At 31.5% G+C, this 22,124-nt stretch overlaps 2 protein-coding genes across 2 annotated transcripts in view; one reads left to right on the top strand and one right to left on the bottom strand.

The window, feature by feature from the left end:
• Nucleotides 1-447: 447 nt before the first annotated feature.
• On the top strand, nucleotides 448-5,002 carry LOC135143163 (cyclin-dependent kinase 9). Its single transcript, XM_064075027.1, has 5 exons — nucleotides 448-821; nucleotides 884-968; nucleotides 1,019-1,395; nucleotides 1,444-1,711; nucleotides 4,409-5,002. Exons 1-5 carry the CDS (start codon nucleotides 715-717, stop codon nucleotides 4,700-4,702), a joined length of 1,131 nt encoding a protein of 376 aa, XP_063931097.1. The 5' UTR covers nucleotides 448-714; the 3' UTR covers nucleotides 4,703-5,002.
• Nucleotides 5,003-5,849: 847 nt separating this feature from the next.
• Nucleotides 5,850-22,124, bottom strand: part of LOC135143064 (ataxin-1) — a 38,994-nt gene continuing 22,719 nt past the window's right edge. The window contains exons 3-4 of the mRNA XM_064074908.1: nucleotides 14,513-15,353; nucleotides 5,850-9,478 (exon numbers count right to left, since the gene is read on the bottom strand). Of these exons, the coding sequence (XP_063930978.1) occupies nucleotides 9,047-9,478; nucleotides 14,513-15,353 (1,273 nt within the window). The 3' untranslated portion in view covers nucleotides 5,850-9,046. The remainder of the gene's footprint in view (nucleotides 9,479-14,512; nucleotides 15,354-22,124) is intronic.

Below are 22,124 nucleotides of genomic sequence, written 5' to 3'. Positions count from 1 at the left end.
AGTTAGCAATATAGTACTATTAGATATATGGGTAGTACAGAGTCATCAAAATTGATTGAGAGAGTTGGTAAACCTGAACTTGAATAATTTGGTTTATTAAGTTGTATAAAAATATTAGCTGTCAGATTTGAAGTTTCAAGTTTCAAATTTCAAAACTCAGTGGCGTCTTTTTTCGATTTTTTTTTTGGTAAAAATATTAGTTGTCAGATTTGAAGTTTTCAATTTTTGTCACGCCACTGAATTCATTGCCATATAACCTTAAACAAATCTGTCATAAGGTTGACAAACTTCACGACAAAAACAGGGGGTACCAACTCTCTCAATCAATTTTGATGACCCTATTACTTATATCACTCCCTATTTAAATACCGTTAGCGGAAGCGCGCAAATTCGTCTCCAGTGCCGCCAACATCAGATCACAAAACTTCCCCAAAACGGGTTAAATGTCTTTCAAGTTAGGTTATCATCCGTTGTGTCGATTTGTTATTTTGTGAGTTTGTTCTTTGGTGTTGTAAACACCTGTATTAATTTCGAGAGGTTAGATCATATGTTTGCGTTTTAGTAATTATAAAAATACTATACATTAATAATCCAAAATGATGTTGTTATTTACATATTTGATATTTTAACGTTACGTACATTTATTTTTATAATTTTATCGTTTGCTAATGGAACCAAATAAATCGGTGTATTAAAAATTACAAAGCTGTCGCCATGAATATGCGTGAAAAAGAAAAATACATTGAAAATTTCAACTTTCCATTTTGTGATGAATCAGACAAATACGAAAAAATAGCCAAAATAGGTCAAGGAACTTTTGGGTAAGATAATTCCGTTGAGAACTGGGCAAATGAACCTGTTGTTATGATTGTTAACATTGTAGGGAAGTTTTTAAAGCCAGAGACAAAAGTAACCCCAAAAAATTTGTAGCAATGAAAAAAGTATTGATGGATAACGAAAAGGAAGGTGTAAGTACTGAAGAAATCATGAACAACATTTATACAAATCAACGTTTTAGTTTCCCATAACAGCCTTACGTGAAATTAGGATATTACAATTGCTTAAACACGAAAATGTTGTGAATCTTATAGAAATTTGCCAAACAAAAGCATCACAACGAAACAGATACAGATCAACATTTTATTTGGTTTTTGATTTTTGTGAGCATGATTTGGCAGGTCTGTTATCAAACGTGCATGTCAAGTTTAGTCTAGGGGAAATTAAAAAAGTTGTACAACAGTTATTTAATGGACTATATTATATTCATAGCAATAAAATTTTACATCGTGATATGAAGGCTGCAAATGTGTTGATAACTAAAAATGGAGTCTTAAAGTTGGCTGACTTTGGATTAGCACGTGCGTTTAGCACCAGCAAAAATGGAGTACCAAATAGGTACATAAAACATGAGAAGTTATTATCTTTTTGTATACATTATTTTAGGTTTACAAATCGTGTTGTTACATTATGGTATCGTCCACCTGAACTGTTACTGGGAGAAAGAAATTATGGACCTCCAGTTGATCTGTGGGGAGCTGGATGCATTATGGCCGAGATGTGGACCAGATCCCCCATTATGCAGGGAAACAGTGAACAGCAACAATTGACATTAATTTCACAACTTTGTGGAACGATTTGTCCACAAGTTTGGCCAGGTGTCGAAAATTTGGAACTGTATAAAAAAATGGAATTACCAGTGCAAAAAAGAAAAGTAAGTGGGAGATTTATGTTATAAGTTTGATTTTATTTCTACGCCCTACAATGAAAAAATACTGTATTAATTATGATTGCTCACTAAAATTAACGCTCATCTGGGCAGTCAGGGTCCAATGGACCCCTTAGTTTTATTTATTTATTTTTATGAACTTTTACCTTTTTTAAATGATTTTTTGCTCTACTGGTTAAACATATTCATTATGTTCATTAAGAAAAGTTATTAAAAACAGTTATCATTAAGATTTTATTTTATAAGTTATTTTTACAATCATAATCTTCACTGACGCAACAAACACTTTTGGCAAATTTTTAATTCATGTTTGTTGTACATATTTTGTCCACATTTTTGAGAGACTTGCTTTTGATTCTGGTCTCGCGTTTTTGGACATACGTGACCCTGACCCTTCCTCTTGACCACTAATCTGGCATTCCGGACTCTTGGATTTTGGTTCATCAATGTCTAAAAACTGGTCGATAACTTTTGCTTTTGAGCTAGGAGTACTATTTATTTTCCTCACGATGATCAAATTTTCTGCCATATCTATGAGAAAAATCTTCATTGCAGATGTTTTTTGTGAATTCCCCTAGGGATGTAAGTTTTTCCAAATCACATTTGCCGTCACACCGGCTACATCTAATATAACATCTAGAGGCCATCAACACGTTTTCTTTTTACTTGTGAACTTTCTGATCTACAGAATTCACACAACCTTGGGTCAAGTTATAATCCAGAATTATGTCAGGTTTGTTTTCTTCATCCAAGTTGCATTCCATGGTTTAGTACATAGCTAATAAATGATAATCCTAAAACATTTCTATAAATTTATTGATTTCTTTTTTTTTTCGAACGAAAGACAAAATCTGCCTTTCTACTGAAATAAACCTTTGCTATTACCTAGTACTGAGGGACGTTATATCCCGTTAATTATATGTTTTAAATGTACTATTAAATTGTCCGCATGGCGCAGGGGCTACGGGGCTGTTATTTATGCTGCTGGTTTTTACTTTACAGCGGTTATCAAAAAACGAAAATCGTAAAATCAAATTTTACGTTTTTAAAGAGCTGGATTTGTCGGATGATGCTTTCAGCCTTTGACCAATTTTTTATTGATCAAATTATGAACCTCATTTTCAAGCAAATTTAGGAATACCCACGTCTTCATTTAATTATGATCAAATAATAACAATCATTCAAAACATTTTGTTCCATTGTCGTTTAATTAATAATTTTAGTCCTCTGTTTTGAGAAGACAACTCATTCAAATTAAACAAATTTCTACGTGACATTCTTTCGATGTATAAACATAAACAATCGAAGTTAAGCATGCACACTGATAATAATACACTCTTTTCCGTTGGTTACTTGCTTTGAATATACATATTTCATATTGTCCGTATGTCTGCGGACGGCACCTCCTTGGAATTTTTCATTTACACCACTGGTTGTTACTATATAAAGGTCATCAGAAAACACAATTTTTTTATATTTTTCAAAGAAGCGGAACTCGTTGGACTGTACTTCAAGGGCGAGGGAAATTCTGTCGACGTAACCTTGGACCATTTTTTTCGCACTGATTGGAATTTTCTATATTTTTTTACTTATAGGGATTATCATAAAAGAAACAAAATTTATAGAAAAATTGTATTTAGGAGGCGTGGGACGTTTTGTCTAAATTACCTTGGACTAAATTTTTGTAGGTTTCAAAATAAGAAGTGAATCGCCATTCTTCTTATGAAACTTTGTGTAAGTAGATTATTTTAAAAATATAGAAAATTACTTAGTTTGGTCTCACTTGTTGCAAATCAAAGCTTCTCCTCTCCTCAGTAAATATTGAAACTGATACTATGATGCTTTTAGTTTGTAGGTAAAACATATTCATGCTCTTATTCTGATTTTAATTTCAAAGTTTATATTTTTTGTATTGCCTTAAACATTGATGAAACTACATGCTACATATTTGTAGCATCCTGATATCACATTTTATGTCTAAAAGTTCACATAAAATGTAGTATTACATGAAATATTTCAATAATGTGATGTCACAAATTTAATTTTTTGTTCCCATTACTAACATTTTTTTAGAGAGGAAAAGAAGTCACTTCTGAAATTATATTTATTTTATCTTAATTATTATGCGTTGTTAAAACATTTTTTTCATAAAAAAAGTTTAGTTTTTAAGGCATCTTTGTTGGTAAATCGGCGAAGAAAAAACCTATATAGCATCTCGTGCATCACAAGGTTTGTTTTTCTTTGTTACGATCATGGGATAAAAAATGCCATCAGTGTTCGAGTGGATTTATTTTTATCTACTTATTTTTTGTTTGTTGTTTTAGATGATTTTTGTAATTTTTGGTAATTAAAAGTGTACAGTTAATTTATAATCCAGTGTTTGACCATAGGTATATTTTAACGTAGAGAAATGAACTGCGAATTACCATCCGAAGGAGTGATAATTTGTATCTATATTACCCCGTGTCAAATAAAACCCCTGTGAACATATACAAAACAAAAACATAAATGTATAAAAGTAAGTTTACATTCTTCAAAGTACTATTCTATTGTTTTACTGTTATTATTGTGAAGAAGTTCCTTTTAAAGTGGAGTTTAATATAATAAACTTCCGTTTTGGTTTTTACTTTTTATAAACATATATATTATTCATGGCATACTTTTTAACATTTTGTTTTTTAGGTGAAGGAACGTCTCAAACATTATATGAAAGATCCTTACGCCTGTGATTTATTAGACAAGCTCTTGGTTCTTGATCCTTCCAAACGAGCAGATGCAGATACTGCTTTGAATCATGATTTTTTCTGGACTGATCCAATGCCCTGTGACTTGGGTAAAATGTTAGCCAATCACACGCAGAGTATGTTCGAATTTTTGGCTCCTCCAAGACGGCCGACCCAGATGAGACATCATTCATTACCTCGACCAACCACTTCAGCGGTACAAGACAGCGGTTATCAAGATAGAGTTTTTTAGTTGTAAATATAAACATTAGGTACCACAAAAGACATTCCTAATATGACCGTGTCTATTAACTCCATTACAACAGCAAAGTTCAGAAGATTACAAAAAAGTCGGACGAATTAATTTAGTGGATGATGGATCTTCTGATTTTTTGCAGGGTCCCAAGTTTGAATTGGTACGCAAATATTAAGCTACCAAGGATGTTGAAAGTTCAGAAATCTGACTTTATTTTATAATGTTATATGTATAGTTTCGTTAATTACATAATGATTTTGTAACTGACTATTTATAAAATAAAGTGATGCCATCTAATATGGATTTTAATTTTTCTAAACGTTATACTACCACCGCACCGCAATAATGGAATTTAATACAAACAAATAAATTTATTGCAATAGTAACAATCAACATTGATCAGGTGGTTGAAGTGAACGAAAAAGTAATAATTTACATGACGCGATTAGTTAAATTCATGAGATTTATTTTAGCCTCTTAATGCTAAAAGTCACGAGGAATTACTTATGGGAGCGCAGTAAATACATGAGTAGTTAATTGCCAACTACTGCACCTGTTCGCTCTATTATTTATCATTGTGTGGTTAAAATCTATTTAATTATTTTGGATTATATTCATATAACAGAATTTATTTGTTTTTGATATAATACTAAAACAGGAAACGTTATAAAGATCCATTTTTAATTATAATATGTTTTACAGACAACTAGAGCATTTCTCAACAAATACAATTTTGTATACATGAATTAATTCAAACATATTGTCCAGAAAAATAGTTTGGAATTGACAATTCACACTCAAGCAATTAAGATCACTTTATTTCAATTCTATAACTCTTTAAAGTGCCGTTTATTTTTTCAGCTAAATTTAGAAACTGGTACCTATCAACTAATTTCTCTTTGCAATTAACCTCTTATTTAAATTTATCTGAATCTAATCAAATAAACCTAAATTCTTGCTTTTGGAAAATCGCACTCATTCTAACGATTTTTGTTTCAACGTGTAGTTGTGATAAGACAAATTTTGCTTGTAAAAAATCAGACCATTCATTGTATTAAGTATGAAATGAAAACGTCTAGCTTATTTTTACTCACCATTTGCGGCTCGTTCCTCTTAACTCACATGCATGATTAAAACAAAAATATTACATATCATATATTTTATTGGTTTTGACTGCACTGCCATCCGGCCTTACAATTCAACAACATGGCACACTGTACATGTATCTGTAAAATAATATATATGTTTCTGTACACTTCTGTTAGCTTGTTTCATAGATCCTCTACATAGGTAAATAACATTCTAGAAGGACAAAGCCTTCATTCAAGGCACTTCAATAATCATTGTCTTCTCTTCAATTTATATATACGCTTTCTTACCATTTAGTTTCTTTAAAATTAATACATTAACAATATAACTCTGTTGCTGATTTACTTGAGCTTACTAAATTTTATTAAACAATTTTAAACGTTTTGGCAAAAAGAATTGGTAGAGAAAAAATTGAACAGTTCCAACAGTAAACATTATTACAGAATACTGATTATTAAATTCCTGTAAAAATTTTGAAGGCAAATATCACAGAATGCCCAACAAATTACATATAACATCACATTTACTTAATTATTACATACATTGATGAGGACGCCAAATATAATAAACTACTTTATTGTACTTATTACTTATACAAAATATAGCTGAAATAAAAATTTTTGCAGAAAGAATTATTGCATTTATTAATGATATCTGTGATTAGCAAACTTGCGAGTTTTTAAAATGATATTAAATCCTATTACTGCACATTAAAAACTATAATACTTTAAAAAGTCTGTTAGTGAATACTAACAGAGTTCTTCACTCTAACACGCCCGATAAAGACGAAGATTAAACTAATAACAATCTCTACAGAGTACTATGTAGGTACCTGTGAGTATAGTTTAGCCAAATATTCGTCTTATGTTAAAGTTCGTGGTAAGGATGCGCTCGTTACTGACTGACAGGCTTTCTGGAGTATATTTTGTGGTCTTCATGGCTCATAATAAAAGAAATGAGTAGGATCTGCACACGTAATGCAAATTATATATGACGATAAATCATTTGGATCAATAATGGCATATATTTCTTTTATAGAACCGTTTTCAAAACTTTTAATATGCAGCAATAGCAATGTAAACAAAATTTAATTTGTTACCGACTTTGAATGCGTTTGTTAACAGTGATTTATGCTTCATTAAATTTAACGTCCTCTAAAGTTCTTAAAATAACTTAACACTGAAATCAATTTATCTAAGACATTCTGTATATACACGACAATAATAAATAACATACATAACAATTCTTGTTACCAAATATAACATAATTACTTCAACGTTTTGAATTACATGCATTCCAGAATATAATCAAATATGGAAAAAGCACAGAGTGAGGTATATGTTACAATAATCTAATAATAAACGTACAATTCACACTTGTAATAATAATTACGCTCTTTAAGATAAAGACATGGAGGGAAGTGTCGTTCATTCCACATACTTTACTGTATCACAGCCAAGAATTCACATGGAAATCAATATAAACAACATTAAAAAGCAATAAGGTTTGATTCCTCTCACTCAAGATAATCAATAATTGTTATTTTCAATACTCTAGAGTAAAAATTTACATAAGTAACGAACGCTAAGGTATACAACTAGGTATACAATAATAAAAGCAATAGCGCCAATTTACCACAAAATTTCCAAACTAGAAATTACTTAAAATGTGTGGGAAGAATATGGCGTTATTGTTTTACATCAGTTCGTGCATGATCATTTTTATGAAAATTTATAGTAAATAAAATACAGATCTTTGTGAACAACATTAAAAGCATTTCTATCACACAACTCTTTTTGAGATCGACAGTAGCAGTTTCCATACTACATAGTCCTCTACGTATTCAAAACTTCCTTTTAAATCGACTGTTCTTGTCAGTACATATCACTCTTTATAATACTCCAGTTCATAATCAGCACAGTGACGTATGTTACATCCTGCCCTGTCTTATATTGTCATGAGAAATCTAACTTGTGTTGCAGATAATTCCATTGCACTAACACAGTTAACAGAGGATTAATGTTGTTTACACTTTTACGCCCAAAAGATGATTCGAAGTGCAAAACAACAATCACTCCTAATATGAACTTGCTATTTTAGAAAGAACCCTTTTACCCAACATTATTTACAAATGTACAATATTTTTAAGTGCTGATTTCATAATATCAATTTCACCAGCCCAGTAGGCGGCAACACGTCTGTGTTCGCATTTTGGCAAGTTCAACATTCTTTGTTAACAATCAATAGAGAGCAATATTGAATTTGCTAACTTTTCTGATCCCAACTGTAACACGAAAATTTATCAACATGAACTATATATACAGGATGTTTCATATCAACTTTAACTGAAACTAAAATTAAAAACAAGGCACATTTGAACTGAAACATACTCTTGATGCACAAAGGAAACAAACATTCTTTTCATTTTCGCAGAAACTTGAAATTATATGAAGTATGCTTTCTATAGATTTATACAGAGTACGTTAAGGTAACTTGATCAAGGAGATATGATGAAACACTCTATGAATTTCATATATTTAAAAAAAAAACCGACAAACGCTGTCAAAACTGGCACCAAAACTACATGTATGAAGTTATTTTTACACAGTATTTGCCAGAAATGCTGTATATATCAAACAAATTTCACACAAGCTACTTCTAGAATTAATGATAAAATTTATAATGAAATTATAAGTTTTATCAGGGGCAACCCTATTTTTGTAAGATTTAAAAAAACACGCAGATATTGAAAAAACGTTATACTGTTAATTGGCACTGCCAAGGCATAACTGAAAATACTATTGATCAAAGTCACCTCTATTTGAAGTATGATGATGATGATGATGATATGGACGCACTTGTTTTTTTGTAACACATGTCGGCAACTATTAACATTTAATCAGTAACATACCACACTAGAATCAAGGGTGATTAATATCCGATTATTTTCGATAGCACCATATTTAACACAAAATTATAAATTAAAAAAAAAACACATTCACTGTATACTTATAGTTCATCAGAGTGATGATAAATGGCATTTTCATGGTCCGGCTGGGATTGTCTTGGTTGTATTTAACGGATTATTTCAACATGAGCTAACAAGGCGGGATAATATCATCTCAGAAGCAAGTAACAGATCACCGCAGTGATCCATAAACTTTACAACATTAAAAAACAGTCTATTTCACGGTGAATTAATTAATCAGTTCTTTTCACAATCACCTTGTAGTACCTAATAATAACTAAATTTCATTCTATTCTATGCCTTCTCATTGAATGCTGTTCTTCATCACAGATTTGATCAGGAGCGGACCTTTTTCGTAATGATAAGCCATTATCAGGCGACATCGTGTGTGGTGGATGGCTTGTAGTGTGTAAATTGATGGGGTGTATTTGACTATTTGTTAACTGGTCGGCTTCATGGTGCAATTTGGGTATACTGTCCAGGGACAACTGTCGTACTGTCATCGCTGTGCTTGTTGCTGTCGTCATGATAGTCGTGCTGCGTGTATTCGCAGGAGGGACGAGAGGTTCCCTTGGCGTCAAGGAGATCAAAATATCACCCACCTGTAGACGATGTACCTTCAATCGGTAACAGTGTTGCGTCCGTTCAGGACTGCAAGATGCCCACCCTTGGCCGAACACGAAAAAGGGGTGTTCTATCGTGGATTCGAATTCAACCTAAAAAATAAAATTTACTATTAGAACGGATCATAATTTACAGTTCAAAAATAAACATGTCTTCTAAATTAGGTCGAACAATATTTATTCAGAAGTTATTTTTCTCTTTAAACAACAGTCCCCACTGTTCTATGTTCATTAAAATGAATATTGCGTTCCATGACAAAAATAAGGAATTTTTGAGATTTTCATAAATTTGTCTTACAGCAAACTTCAAAATCAACCATGGGGCTTGTACGACTTTTTGAGCGACATAATTTTATTATCTACAATACACATTTTTACATGGCCTGATTGATCTCTCTTTTACATTGCATTATAAGTATATTTATTTTTAAAATTAATATTAATAAAAATGTTCCATATTTTTGTCCACGAGAGTAGGTATATAAACATTAAAATTTACCATTAACAGCGATAATAAAACGCAGTTTTCGGTGTCATTTCGTACCTGGATAACCGGATTTGGACGAGTTAAGTTAAAAGCAATAAAACTGTTTGTATTTATAAAAAACTTGAATGAAATAAGACAAGAGTGTTGTTTAGAATAATTCTGAAGTTATTGCAAACAGTGCAGTCACTTCGTTATGACATTTCTTTACAACCGAGTGGAATAAATCAATGATACTGATATTAACCATAAGGGTATCAAATGTGGATTTACTGGAAATAGTCAAATGCAAAAGTGTTATGTCAAATCAATGAACATTAAATTAAATAAATTAACCAATTTTATTAAGAAAGTAGGGTGCAGAACAATACTACTATTCTAATAGTTATAGATGGGACCAACAAACACTTTTTACTTTCCGAGAGTGGGTTAGGGAAGGACTGTAAAAGGGTTATTTTGATCAACGTCTAATTTTATGTTGTGTCGATATCTCACAGCTCATACTAGTTCAACGAAAATGTTGGTATTCGGTTTCCGTCTGCCTGATGGCAGATTTCTTAAACAGGTTATTTCCAATTGACTTAGTGTGAGATTTGAGTATTTCATTATTATAGTACATATCGTAATAAGCCTAACCAAAATTTGTCTCAATATTTTTAACCTTACGCGCACGGGTTGTAATAAAAAAAACAATAAAATTTGTAGAGTGAAATTTTACAACTTGTTCTAGAATCTACACTAAGAACCTTTCGAATTTAAATATACCAACATTGATTTAATGAATACAAAACATCGATTTTTTTTGTTATTACATTATTCTTTACATGTTATTAAAGATCCGCTGTGTTAATACTATACTATCAACACAATACAATTTACGCTACGTAGACTCTTAATGGTACAACATTCGTTTCAATTATCCCCACTATCTCCATATTTTTGTTATCTACTACAAAAATATTTCGTTTGATTTTCCTGAAATTAATACAACGTAACGTTCTTTTAATGTTTGGTTTAATACTGGTAATAAGCAAATGAGTTAACCGCCTGAAGCCGAGACCACTGAAAGTTATAACTTGACACTTTTTGTAAAGTCACCAAAAACTGATAGACAAGTTGACTTTGTACTTACAAAAATGTATACGAAGTATGAAATTCTAAGAAGTATCGAGAATTTTGAAAGGAAAAATAAATAACATTAACAAAATACCGTGCTCATATGTGCGGGAGATGGATTTGCCATTTTCATTTAAGTTAATATGACTTAAAAATTTCTTTTCTCTATGATCACATCATGTTATGTCAAGTGAGCTAACTACTCTTGGGCAAAAATACCATTTCATATCTGAAATTTTAAAAATAAACTTAACTTCTCAGGCAATCTGGTGAAAACTTCATGTTATAGTGAGAAAACAATAATCTTTTCAAATACTGAAATTACAACAGGAGTACCATTTAGAAAGTATAATTTAATAGTTTGTTCAATGCTGCATGCACTCAGCAACAGAAATTGTTGAATAGAAATTTGTTGTTTACGTTAGATACGTTGTAATAAATAATATTATAACTAAATAATTACAAAAAAAAGAACTAAACTATCGCCTCATTGTAATAACTCCAACAAGGAAGGTGAAAAATATCATATCAGATTCGTAAAATGTTTGAGCAGAAAGGTTTAATATTTCTCAGAAGAAACAAATTCTTGTACATAGAGTTATGGTAAAAATTAATTGACATTTTGTATACAGCATTATGAAAAGAGCGTTTATTGTTCCATAGATAGAATATTTTCAGTGCACGTAACGACGAGCAAAATGGAAAAAAAAAACCCGAAAAATGATTGTATATAGTAGCCTTAATTGAAGTATAATTACACATTATTTTTTTTCATTGGTGCAAATGTAGTTCTCATTGTAACTGCCAACAAATGGTCTACCGAAAATGATAATGATTTCAATGGATACTGATCCTTTATGAAGTACATTTAATGTCGCAACATACATAATTAATAACTGCTAAAAGAAGCGATACTATAAAATATGCAATTATTTATGTGAACTATTAAGCAATCAGTTTCGATGCAAAAAGTCATTAAACCAGTTGCTTCAGTTAAGTACGTAATAATTTTCAGAATTATAAAAAAATTGTTAAATACATCACACACATGCACAACTTATTTACAGAGCTATGGAACATGAAACATCGAAATAAAGATGAATTTGCATCTATCACTGAAACATTCCATTGAGTCGAATAGCATGCTGAGGATGCCCCCGGCAAGGTCGGTGATCTTTCTGAACGCGACTGAACTCCAACAACTTTCCGTTTATGAACTTGACAGTAGGTACCACTCTCAAAGTAATTGGACTTTTTGTGGTAGCAAAAACTCCACCAATTTTCTCTGATATTACCTGCCTATAAATTTAACAGAATTCATCATCTTTACAACCAGGAGTTGTTGCTGGGTGATTCGAAAAGGAGAACGTTTACTTGTGTTTGTAACCCAAGAGTAGGCCTGGGTCGTTCAAGGACATCGGGCCCCGGAACAGAATCGCTTCTTTTCTGTTGCGATTGGGTGTGGAGTACTACGAGATTTGTACTCGAAACATTCCACTTGCGCGATCAAAGAACTTGTCTGTTGACACCCTGCGTCTCTCTGATCGTATTATTTATTATTACTCCCTTATTATCCAGAGCATACTCTGGATAATTATAGACATATACGAAGCTATTTATTGACCTTTGATGTCACTAGAGATTTTTCTAAAACTTATATGCACAAAACGTCTTCGAGTACCAGCAAACAGTTTCATCCCGGGAAGCGTTTCTATGCGATGAAAACACTCGGTTTCGAAATTCAGAAAAATGTAGAAATTAAAGCCTGATATTTGAGATAAAAATATTAACGGAGTATTTGCAAAATCCTTATACCGATTATCTGATTTTTACCACTGCACGAATCTTCGTTGTATATGTTAATAACATGATAAATGTACATCTGAATTTAAGAAAGTATTGGTAAGTTACCACGTTAACGCGTATAAAACTGGCTACCGGTACCGGGAGGTAGTCTGTATTTACACCGACTATTTTGCGTCTTTAAAACACTTACTACACTTTAAATTATCAATTACTGTAACAAATACAATAATTACCATTCCTACATCGCATTCAACATCTCGACAGAGAAACCTAAGACTTATGTTTCGTTATTAGATAATTTTATGAATTCTAAGAACATTTTCTAAATCATATTCCCTTCTATGTGGTCAGTTTTTTTTCAGTTTTTAGTATTAATAAAACAAAAATTAGTAAATGTAAATAATTAAACGACAAATTATACATTCTATAAGTTTTTAAACATGTTCACACTGATTATGACACCCTATGCAATTGAATTCAGAGGTCAGAGTAACATATTTATAACGGAATACAAAATCCAAAATTTTGGTTTCATTACAGTAATACAATAATCCAATTTCAGAAATAATGAGTCAGAAACACAAACTCTACGTCTCTCACGGTTGAATTCCTAAAAAAATTTGAATTTATATATGGACACAAGAACAATCAGATTTGAAATGAATAATTTATTACTATGCAAAAATTGTTTTTTTTTTTTAGGAGTAATAAAATAAAAATAATGACTGTTATGCGGGGCAAAATTTATTGTTTTATTTATATGTAGGTGAGCAAATTTTATAATAGATGTAATATTACTCCTGTATAATTGTGCTTAACAAGCCTGTGACATGTTTATTAGTAAGTCTGTATTACAACAAGCGGGAACATTCAACAAATTTAATGAAATTGAATTTTTACGCTAACATACATATTTTTGTAGATACCACTGGCGTTGGTTACTATTTTTACACATAAGCCTGGTCTCGAACTATTTTAATCCATGTATTTACAAATTTACGATATCAAAGCTATGCCAAAAAAAAAGACATTACTATCGATGTTACTACTGGCAAAGACCACGGTTTAAAATTAGATGCCATTCTAAATTTTAAATAAGCAACTACTTCACTGAAAAAATACTACAAACTTTTTCTTCTTACTCAATAATATCTTGTGCTCTTGGTATTAGATATTATTAGATTACTACATCTTCAAAGTTGAATAAACAGTAGTACGTGACTCATCTCACTCGTGTTTTCTGATACAGCAAACAACTAATTGTCGTAAATACACTTCACGGTTCATGACATTGTCTCGTCGGACATTTTTTTAAAGCATGGTTTTTCCTTTGTGTTGTGTGCAATCCACCTTTTCTTCAAAACTAGTTATTAAAGTGGTCACATAGTCGTTTGGTGATGACATCAGCAAACCATAAAAATACATACCTACTCCTCTATTTATACGTGCACGCTTCTAATGAACACCTGCGGTTTGAGAACATGAAACCTTTTCTAAGAAAAGTTTAAGGTCACCATTGCACCAAAGGTTAACCCTAGAGCTGCGTTTATGAAAGAAGACCAACTCTGGAGATTGATTGGCACTTTAGTTATTTTATCAAAATTAATACGTTTATTTCTTTTTAAAGTAAGGTCTATTGAAAAAAAAAAAAAAATAGGCGGCAACACCATTGCATTTTTGAGGCGACGACTATGCATGCTTTTTTAACTTATTTGTATTACCTGTGTGCGTCTCTGGTTGTAGCTAAGCGTAATAGTGGCAGTTCCATTTACGTGGTTTTCTTCTATTCTAACAACGGTACTTTCCGCCAGTCGCAGTTCAGGGCTGTGTTCCGCTGAAGATACAAAATCTTCTGTTCGCATATCCTCAATCTTCCGCAACTCGCCATTTGTAAGTTGAATCAGACATCCTTTAGAGAAATTGTTTGGAACCGTATTATTATTATTTATAGATTTTTTGGGTGACCTAGGTGGCGACATCGTCGCATTGAGTCTTCTTCTTGATATTTCCGCAGGTTTTTGTAAATCTAACGGTGCAAGATTTCTGCTGCCATCCTCCGGCCTTGTGAGTATCCGATGCTTTAAAGAACCTTCTTTACCCGATGGTACTTTAAAGGCTACCGACTGATGGCTGGACTGAACTTGTGTTGTGGTCTGTGCGGTTTGAGAGGGAACCCTCTTGTCTCTCAAAACGCTTTGGCCAGACTTTACGGGCGACGGAGGACTAAACGTGGACGGGGGTGACAGGAACGTTGAAGAAGTGATTGCAGTTGGGGTGGTTGGAGAATAAGTCTCCAAAGGTTGCAACGAAGTTGTGGGAAAAGTTGGTCGTATCATTGGCGGGTAGTGACTCTGATACATTGTCGTGAATTGAGGAAAATGGGATATATGTGGTGGAGTTGGGTACAGCCTGTAATATGGAAGCTCTTCGACAATTTCATCTTTGTGTTGGGTGAGATTTACTGGAGTTGATATTGATGGGGGAGACGGATATTTGCTGATAGTATGTTGTGCTGGTGTTAGTCGCATTCCATTGGGCGATGTGTTTACCCCATTATAACGGCTGCAAATTAAAGAATCAGTTAACAATGATTTAGTTGTGCAATAAATAATGAATAATAAATAATTTGTCAGATTTTATACAGAAAAAAAATGGTCGAATGTCGAATTTCCACAGAACTTCCCTCGCCCCCGAAATACAATAAAACAAACCCAGATTTTTCGAAAAATCATAAAATCTGATTATACGAATTTTATTTTTGTAAGAAAACACTTGTAAGTTAAAATAGAGATAGTTATGTATGTAACGTTAAATTAAATGTAAATAAACATGCTATGCGCACGTAACAAAATTTTGTGAAGACTTCATCATTTTTGTAAAGACACGTATATCACTTTGGATATGTGTAGTGGAATACTAATGATTACAGTATTGTATTCCCAAATTCTCTTGGAAATGGAGTGAGCCGTTCCCGATTTAATCAATAAAATAAACTGACTCATTCATTAAGTTTTATGTACACATTGTATAAGAAATTTAAAAACTTTTAATGCAATGATAAATCACAAGTATACACTCCTCATATTTTGCACACTTTGGATAAGATTTATTCGCCACAATTTTGAGACATCATCAATTTTTGAGGGGGATAAACAGATACATTTTTATAAAAAATTTACCACGCTTACGATAAGTTTAAAACGTCTGCAAGATTTCAAAAAAGCATTCGGTTGCGCAGTTCCTGATTTAATCAATAAAATAAAGTGACTCTCACTAAGTTTTTTAATCACCCTCTATATTCTAAAAACTATAAGTGCGTTGATAAACCACAAATAAACAGTCATAATATTTTGCAATTTCAGAGAGGATTCATTCGACAAAATTTTGAGATGACGTTATCAATTGATTCTTCGTACTCCAGAATTCATAAAACGTCAAGAAAATATGAAAGTAGCTAGTCACCCGATCGATTTGATTATACTACTTCCTTAGTTTACGCTCGGGAAGTAAGAAACGAGTAATTCATAAATCTAACAAAAATAATGATAACAGTCTAGGTATATACAAGTGAAACAGCAATACGTACAACACATTTAAAAATTAAAACTTGCGCATTGTAGGGGTTTTCATAGAATAAATAAAATTTTATCATTTTTCGAAAAACCTGGATTTGCTCGATCGTATTGAAGAATCGAAGGAAATTCTATCTAAATAACCTTAAATCATGTTTTTAACTTAATGGGCTTATCATAAAAAAATTAAATTTCCTAACGTCGCATTTTATAATTTTTCGGAGAAGCGGGATTCGGTGAACCGTATTTTAGGGGCGAGGGAAGTTTTGTGTAAATAAACTAAGACCCATTTTTTTCTTACTTAATAGTCCCTACCGCACTTGAAAAACGAAACTAGCGAGTGGGTTAAATTTAAGTATATTAAGTTCAAATATTTTCTTTTGTTCGAGTGCGAAATTTTATCTGCGATCTTTTTCAGTGACAGTATCCGTTTGAATATTCATGAAATCTAGTTAACGTGTGATTATATGACGTTCGTCTTACAAATGAATCTGGTCAATTATGCATTTGTTTTTTATTGAGATGGTAGTTCACCACTGGTTTTATATAACATTCACACTGGTTTTTACAATGGAATAACTTTAATAACTTAAAACGATCCATCATATTTTTACATACGTAACATCGAAACTTGTTTTTTTTCTTTGATAATAATAGGCGAGAAAATCACTTATTTTCTACCGCTAATTTGCGACCAAGTGATGGCTACTTATATCTATATTAAGATGAATCGTTAAATTTCGAAAATTTTGTTAATTTAACAGTCTTGTAAATGGCAAAAGAAATTTTGTCCACGCCTCTGAACTCTAAAACTTAACAGATATTTACACGTTATTTCTTGTATTTAAGATACAGATGTAGAAGCGGCCTGTCTTAATTGCGATCTATTTCTAATCCGTGACCGAACTGCGGTAAAATTCCAAGTGATGGAAGTTATTTAATACTCAAAATTCTGAATGACGAACTTAATACAAATTTAGTATGTAACATGAACATACTATGTATCAATTTTCAAATTTACTCTACAAAAGTTAAGTTTCTTAAATGTAGTGGCAGTTTGTTGAAAAATTTTATACTAAAATAAATTAGTACGATGAATTCTAAAATTTTCAAAACTCAAAATTTTGTATAGGGATATACTCTGGAAGACGCAATTTACACAATAATAAATATATAAACTTGGTAAAGTTAGTATTTTTCAAATCTATTTCCTACATTCCTTCCGATAATCGGTTTGATATCACCTTCATAGTACTAAGGTGTATTTTGAACAATTTATTTAGAATTGGTGAACCGCCACAAATTAATATGTACTTACCATATCGTCGTGACTTTGAATTAATGTAAAGTAAGAAGTGTTCATCCCATAATACAGCCTCGAAGCTATACACCTTGCTGAAGATATGATTCCTTCAAGCTTTTGTTGTTTATTTGACAAATAAGTATGATGAAAGAAATGCTGCACTTCTAGGATTAAATTTATAAAAGTAGAGCTTGGGTAACGGTGTCTCGTGTGAGATGCGGTCAAAAGCTTTCTTTAAATAAAAAAATGATCATATGATATAATCTCCTTTGTCGAAAACAGTAATAATATTGTTAATAATAATAGCCGATTCAGTGGATAAAACTTTTCTAAAACCAAATTGCTTATTAGTGAACAGTTTATTTTCACTGAAATGACGGATAATTGTTGTAACAACAATTTTTAAGGTCTTCGAAAATACCAACAGTAGCGAAACTGGTCTACGATTGCCCACTTCGTTAATTTGTTAACATTGCCTTTTTTTAAAATGGGTGTCACTAGCGCTGTTTTTATACAATCCGGGAAAGTACTGGTAACAACACGTTCATTGATTAATTTTCTTAGCAGTGGAATCACTACGTCTGAAAAACTTTAATAATTTTAATATTCAAGCCAAAGATGTCTTTACGTGATGTATTTTTCAATACTTCAATAGCATTACGAATTGTATTTGACTAACTGTCTTAAAATTGGATTTACTAGATGTAATTATTGCATGCGTCGACACAATACCAACAGGATCTAATTCTGATTTAGGTAACGAAGTTACTATATCTGCCGAAACATTTATAAAGAGAAATATATATCAATAAAGATATGCGAAAGTTGTATACATTTTTATAAAAACATTATCCAGAATGTTCCTTAAAATAAATTACAGTATGTAACCCGTAACTATTACAAAAAAAATTACATTTTTCGATTTATAGTCAATAAGATCAAATACTTTCTAGAAAATTATCGAGATTTCCATTGGATGCACGATAGATATGTACTAATTATTATGTACCTCTAAAAATGTTGTGAAATAAGCTGTTAATAACTAATGAGTTATTAACAGCTTATTTCACAACAATTTCAGTACTTTAAGAAAAAATATTTTTGAAGCTATTATATACCGTATTATTATTTATGAAAGTCACTGACCGTCCCCGAATATTCTCTGTTCTTGAAAAGTAAGTCACTAAATAAAATTTGCTAGATGAAATGTGTCTGCTTCGTCATAATTTATCCAATGTTCTACAAGGCACAAGATACTAATTTGTTTACCTATCAAACTTTCAACAAATTTTGTTTATTCCAAATATATTATATACTTAAGAATAGAATAGATATTTCACGCTCCTTTGATTTTGATTGTTATATCTCATTCTTAATACTTTAGTAGTAGAGAGTAGTTTACATTAAATCGGCATTTCCAATACTCTTATTCGTTCTAAAACATTAAACAAATTTGATCCAAAGGACAGTTCTTTATTTCTTATTAAGTAGTTATTTAGTCTCCAAAATTTGGGCATGCATCTTCCACTTTGCAATCCTTGCTAACATGGTTAAAACCACCACATTCGTAACAACACATCACAGCATATGCATATGATCGTAAACCGCACACATGTTCCACGTTACAAATACTTCCCCCGATCTATTAGTACAGCAAAAGTTGCAAGATCTACCTCCAAGAAATACAATGTTTTTTTTTTCTCTTTACTTTCCAATAATTGGCCATTTCGTGATAAACATTTGGATGTTTCACATTTTTACTCTTACGATTTAATTAAATTTTTTGGGAGGTTATATTACTTCTCAAGCTTTAATGTTTTCTCGACGTTTCATGATCTAAAGGTATGAAAAATGGGTTCCTGTTTCCGATTGTGTCTGTTTGTCGTCTATGTCGATTTTATAAGACAGATTTTCTCTGAAGCTACTGAACTGATTATTATTATGAAATTTTATATGTATTGTCGTGTATAGGGTATCCTATCTAAAGTGCGTATTAAAAACTGACACTTGTGGTTTATCAATATATTCATATTTTTAGAATTGCTTGTAGAAGGTGATTCAAAAATAAATGAATGAAGCAATTTATTCTGTTGATCAAATCAAGAATGGTTTACCCCAACAGTACACTATTATTGCTATTAGTACACCTATTCAAATGGATATACTTGTCCTTGATAAAATAATAAAACTTCTTTAATGGAAAAACGCGCTTGAAACACGGATAACATGCTTCTCTACCTGTACAAGTCGCAAAAGTAAATTTTATAATTTTTTAAAAAACCTGAATTAATTGAACTGTACTTCAAGGGGGAGGGAATTTCTGTCTAATACCTTACACCAATTTTTTATAACTTGGATGTAACTTTTATAAAAATAATCTTCACATTTTATACACTTCCTACAGAACTTTCTGCTCACCCTTTTACATATTTTTTCATCCTTTGAGCTAGACCACCGCCATGACTACACTGCAGTGACAAGCTATGATGTAATAAAAATATTTGCTGCTGACTAAAAAAGCCTTGTTTTATAAAGAATCTCAGTGTGCAAAAACAAAGCTTTGGTCTGTGTAATCACAAACGGAACAACCTGTATGTTTATTACTGTCCACGATCAATGAATATTGTTTCGTGTTTCGTAACTTAATTGTAAGATTTAATAGTACATTAAATTATTGCATTTCTTAGAAAAACCCGCATACGCATTAAATAAAAATTAAACCTCAAATAAAGGTTCATGTCTACTTCGAGTGAAATTTATTTAATTTTTATACGCTTTTTGGAACGAATAAATCAATTTTGGTTAGCGATTTACAGCTTTACGATAACCTAAATATACACTTACAATTTCAATGTAATCATTTCAGAGATTATCTGGCTAATAAGCTATATCAAACCGTAGTATTTCCGTTTTTAAAACAATTTCAAGGATTAATTTTTTTGCGTCAACAACATTTATCAATAAAAATATTGTAGTAGATATATTATATATAACATATATAATTATACATGTTTAATTTTTGTAATAACCGATATGCGTTAACTTAAAGACAGTTAGATTATTAAACAAGTAAATGAGTCAGTTACGCTGCAAATGTCATGTGAGATTCATATATTATGAAATTTTATAATTTTTTCTAAGATGAATTTTATTTAAATCCTACAATACTTCAAAATTCTGCGATTTCTATGAAACTTATTACGCAAACTCGAAGATAAACTGTAAAATCTGATGATCAAATTCAGTTTTTTTTTAGGATAACCTGTGTACGTAAAGTTAAAAATAGAAGTACACTATTAAACCACAAGTAATGATCCACGTCACACCCTACATTTCAGGTGAGATTTATTTTATAAATTTTTAGACGAGATGATTCCATTTAATTTAGACAGCATTTCATTGCCTTTACTATAACTTCAAGATAAACGTAAAATTTCAAAATGTAGGTGTAAAGTGTCTAATAAATTTTCAACAGGCAAACCACCGGCAGACAGATGACGGACGGATAGAAACAGATAACATTATTACCACACTTCTCCAAGCATGAGCTCATTGCATGTTCCAAATCAAATAAGAACAGCTTGTTTTCTTTACTTTGATTTCTTAAACTTAAGGCAGGAACAAAATTGAAAGCTACAAGTTATATGCTAGATCCGAATATGAAACAGCGTAAATAGCTGAATTAGCAAGAATGCGCATCGTTAAGTGCTTACTCATACGTTCTCCGTATACCCACAAAGGATATTAACGTAACCTCGACCATTACAAATACTCAGGGCCATAAATTGAGACAGACCGATAATATTATATGCTTTCCTTTTGAAACTAAAATACTACATATTTAAAACGTAACTACACGGTTCTGCATTATTATTATTATTATTATCCACACATCACTTTTTAATTCGAATTTTAATAATTACTCAGTAACATGATTTTTACTTTTTGTAAAATGTCGGTTCCGGTGACACATTCTGTACATTTCCAAAATAAAAATCGTGATTTTTAATTGTTACAATTTGACATGAATATATGCCCCTTGAAGCAGTTGTTATTACAAACACGTTTCAACTTGTCCCTGGAAATGTGTCATTGGAAACTACAAACATGCGTACTTCACACATTCAGGTTCTAACCGGCATCTGATTAACAATTAGATTAAGGAGGAACAATCAGTATCAACCGAAGAAAGAATCATGAAAGAGGAGAATCGTAACCATTCAGATTAAAAAATGTAATTTATTTATGTATAAGCTTCTTTATAAAAAGTTTTAACATTTTGAATGGTTTTCTTTATATGGGATTTAACACCGACAATATTTTTAACCTTCCGCATACGAGTTACCTTACGAAAATTATGGAATGAAATTTGACATTTCTACGTCCTAAACCTTTTTTAAATTTTGGTAATATCCTAAACATCGATTAAAATTTATTTTGTTGATATGGTTTTATTAC

Source organism: Zophobas morio, unplaced genomic scaffold (assembly GCF_036711695.1).
Source record: "Zophobas morio isolate AGI-343-1 ecotype UQ-CSIRO unplaced genomic scaffold, CSIRO_AGI_Zmor_V1 ptg000058l, whole genome shotgun sequence".
Taxonomy (NCBI): Eukaryota; Metazoa; Arthropoda; class Insecta; order Coleoptera; family Tenebrionidae; genus Zophobas; species Zophobas morio.
The sequence above is the reverse complement of the archived record's forward strand: the minus strand, read 5'-3'. Positions and strand labels throughout refer to the sequence as shown.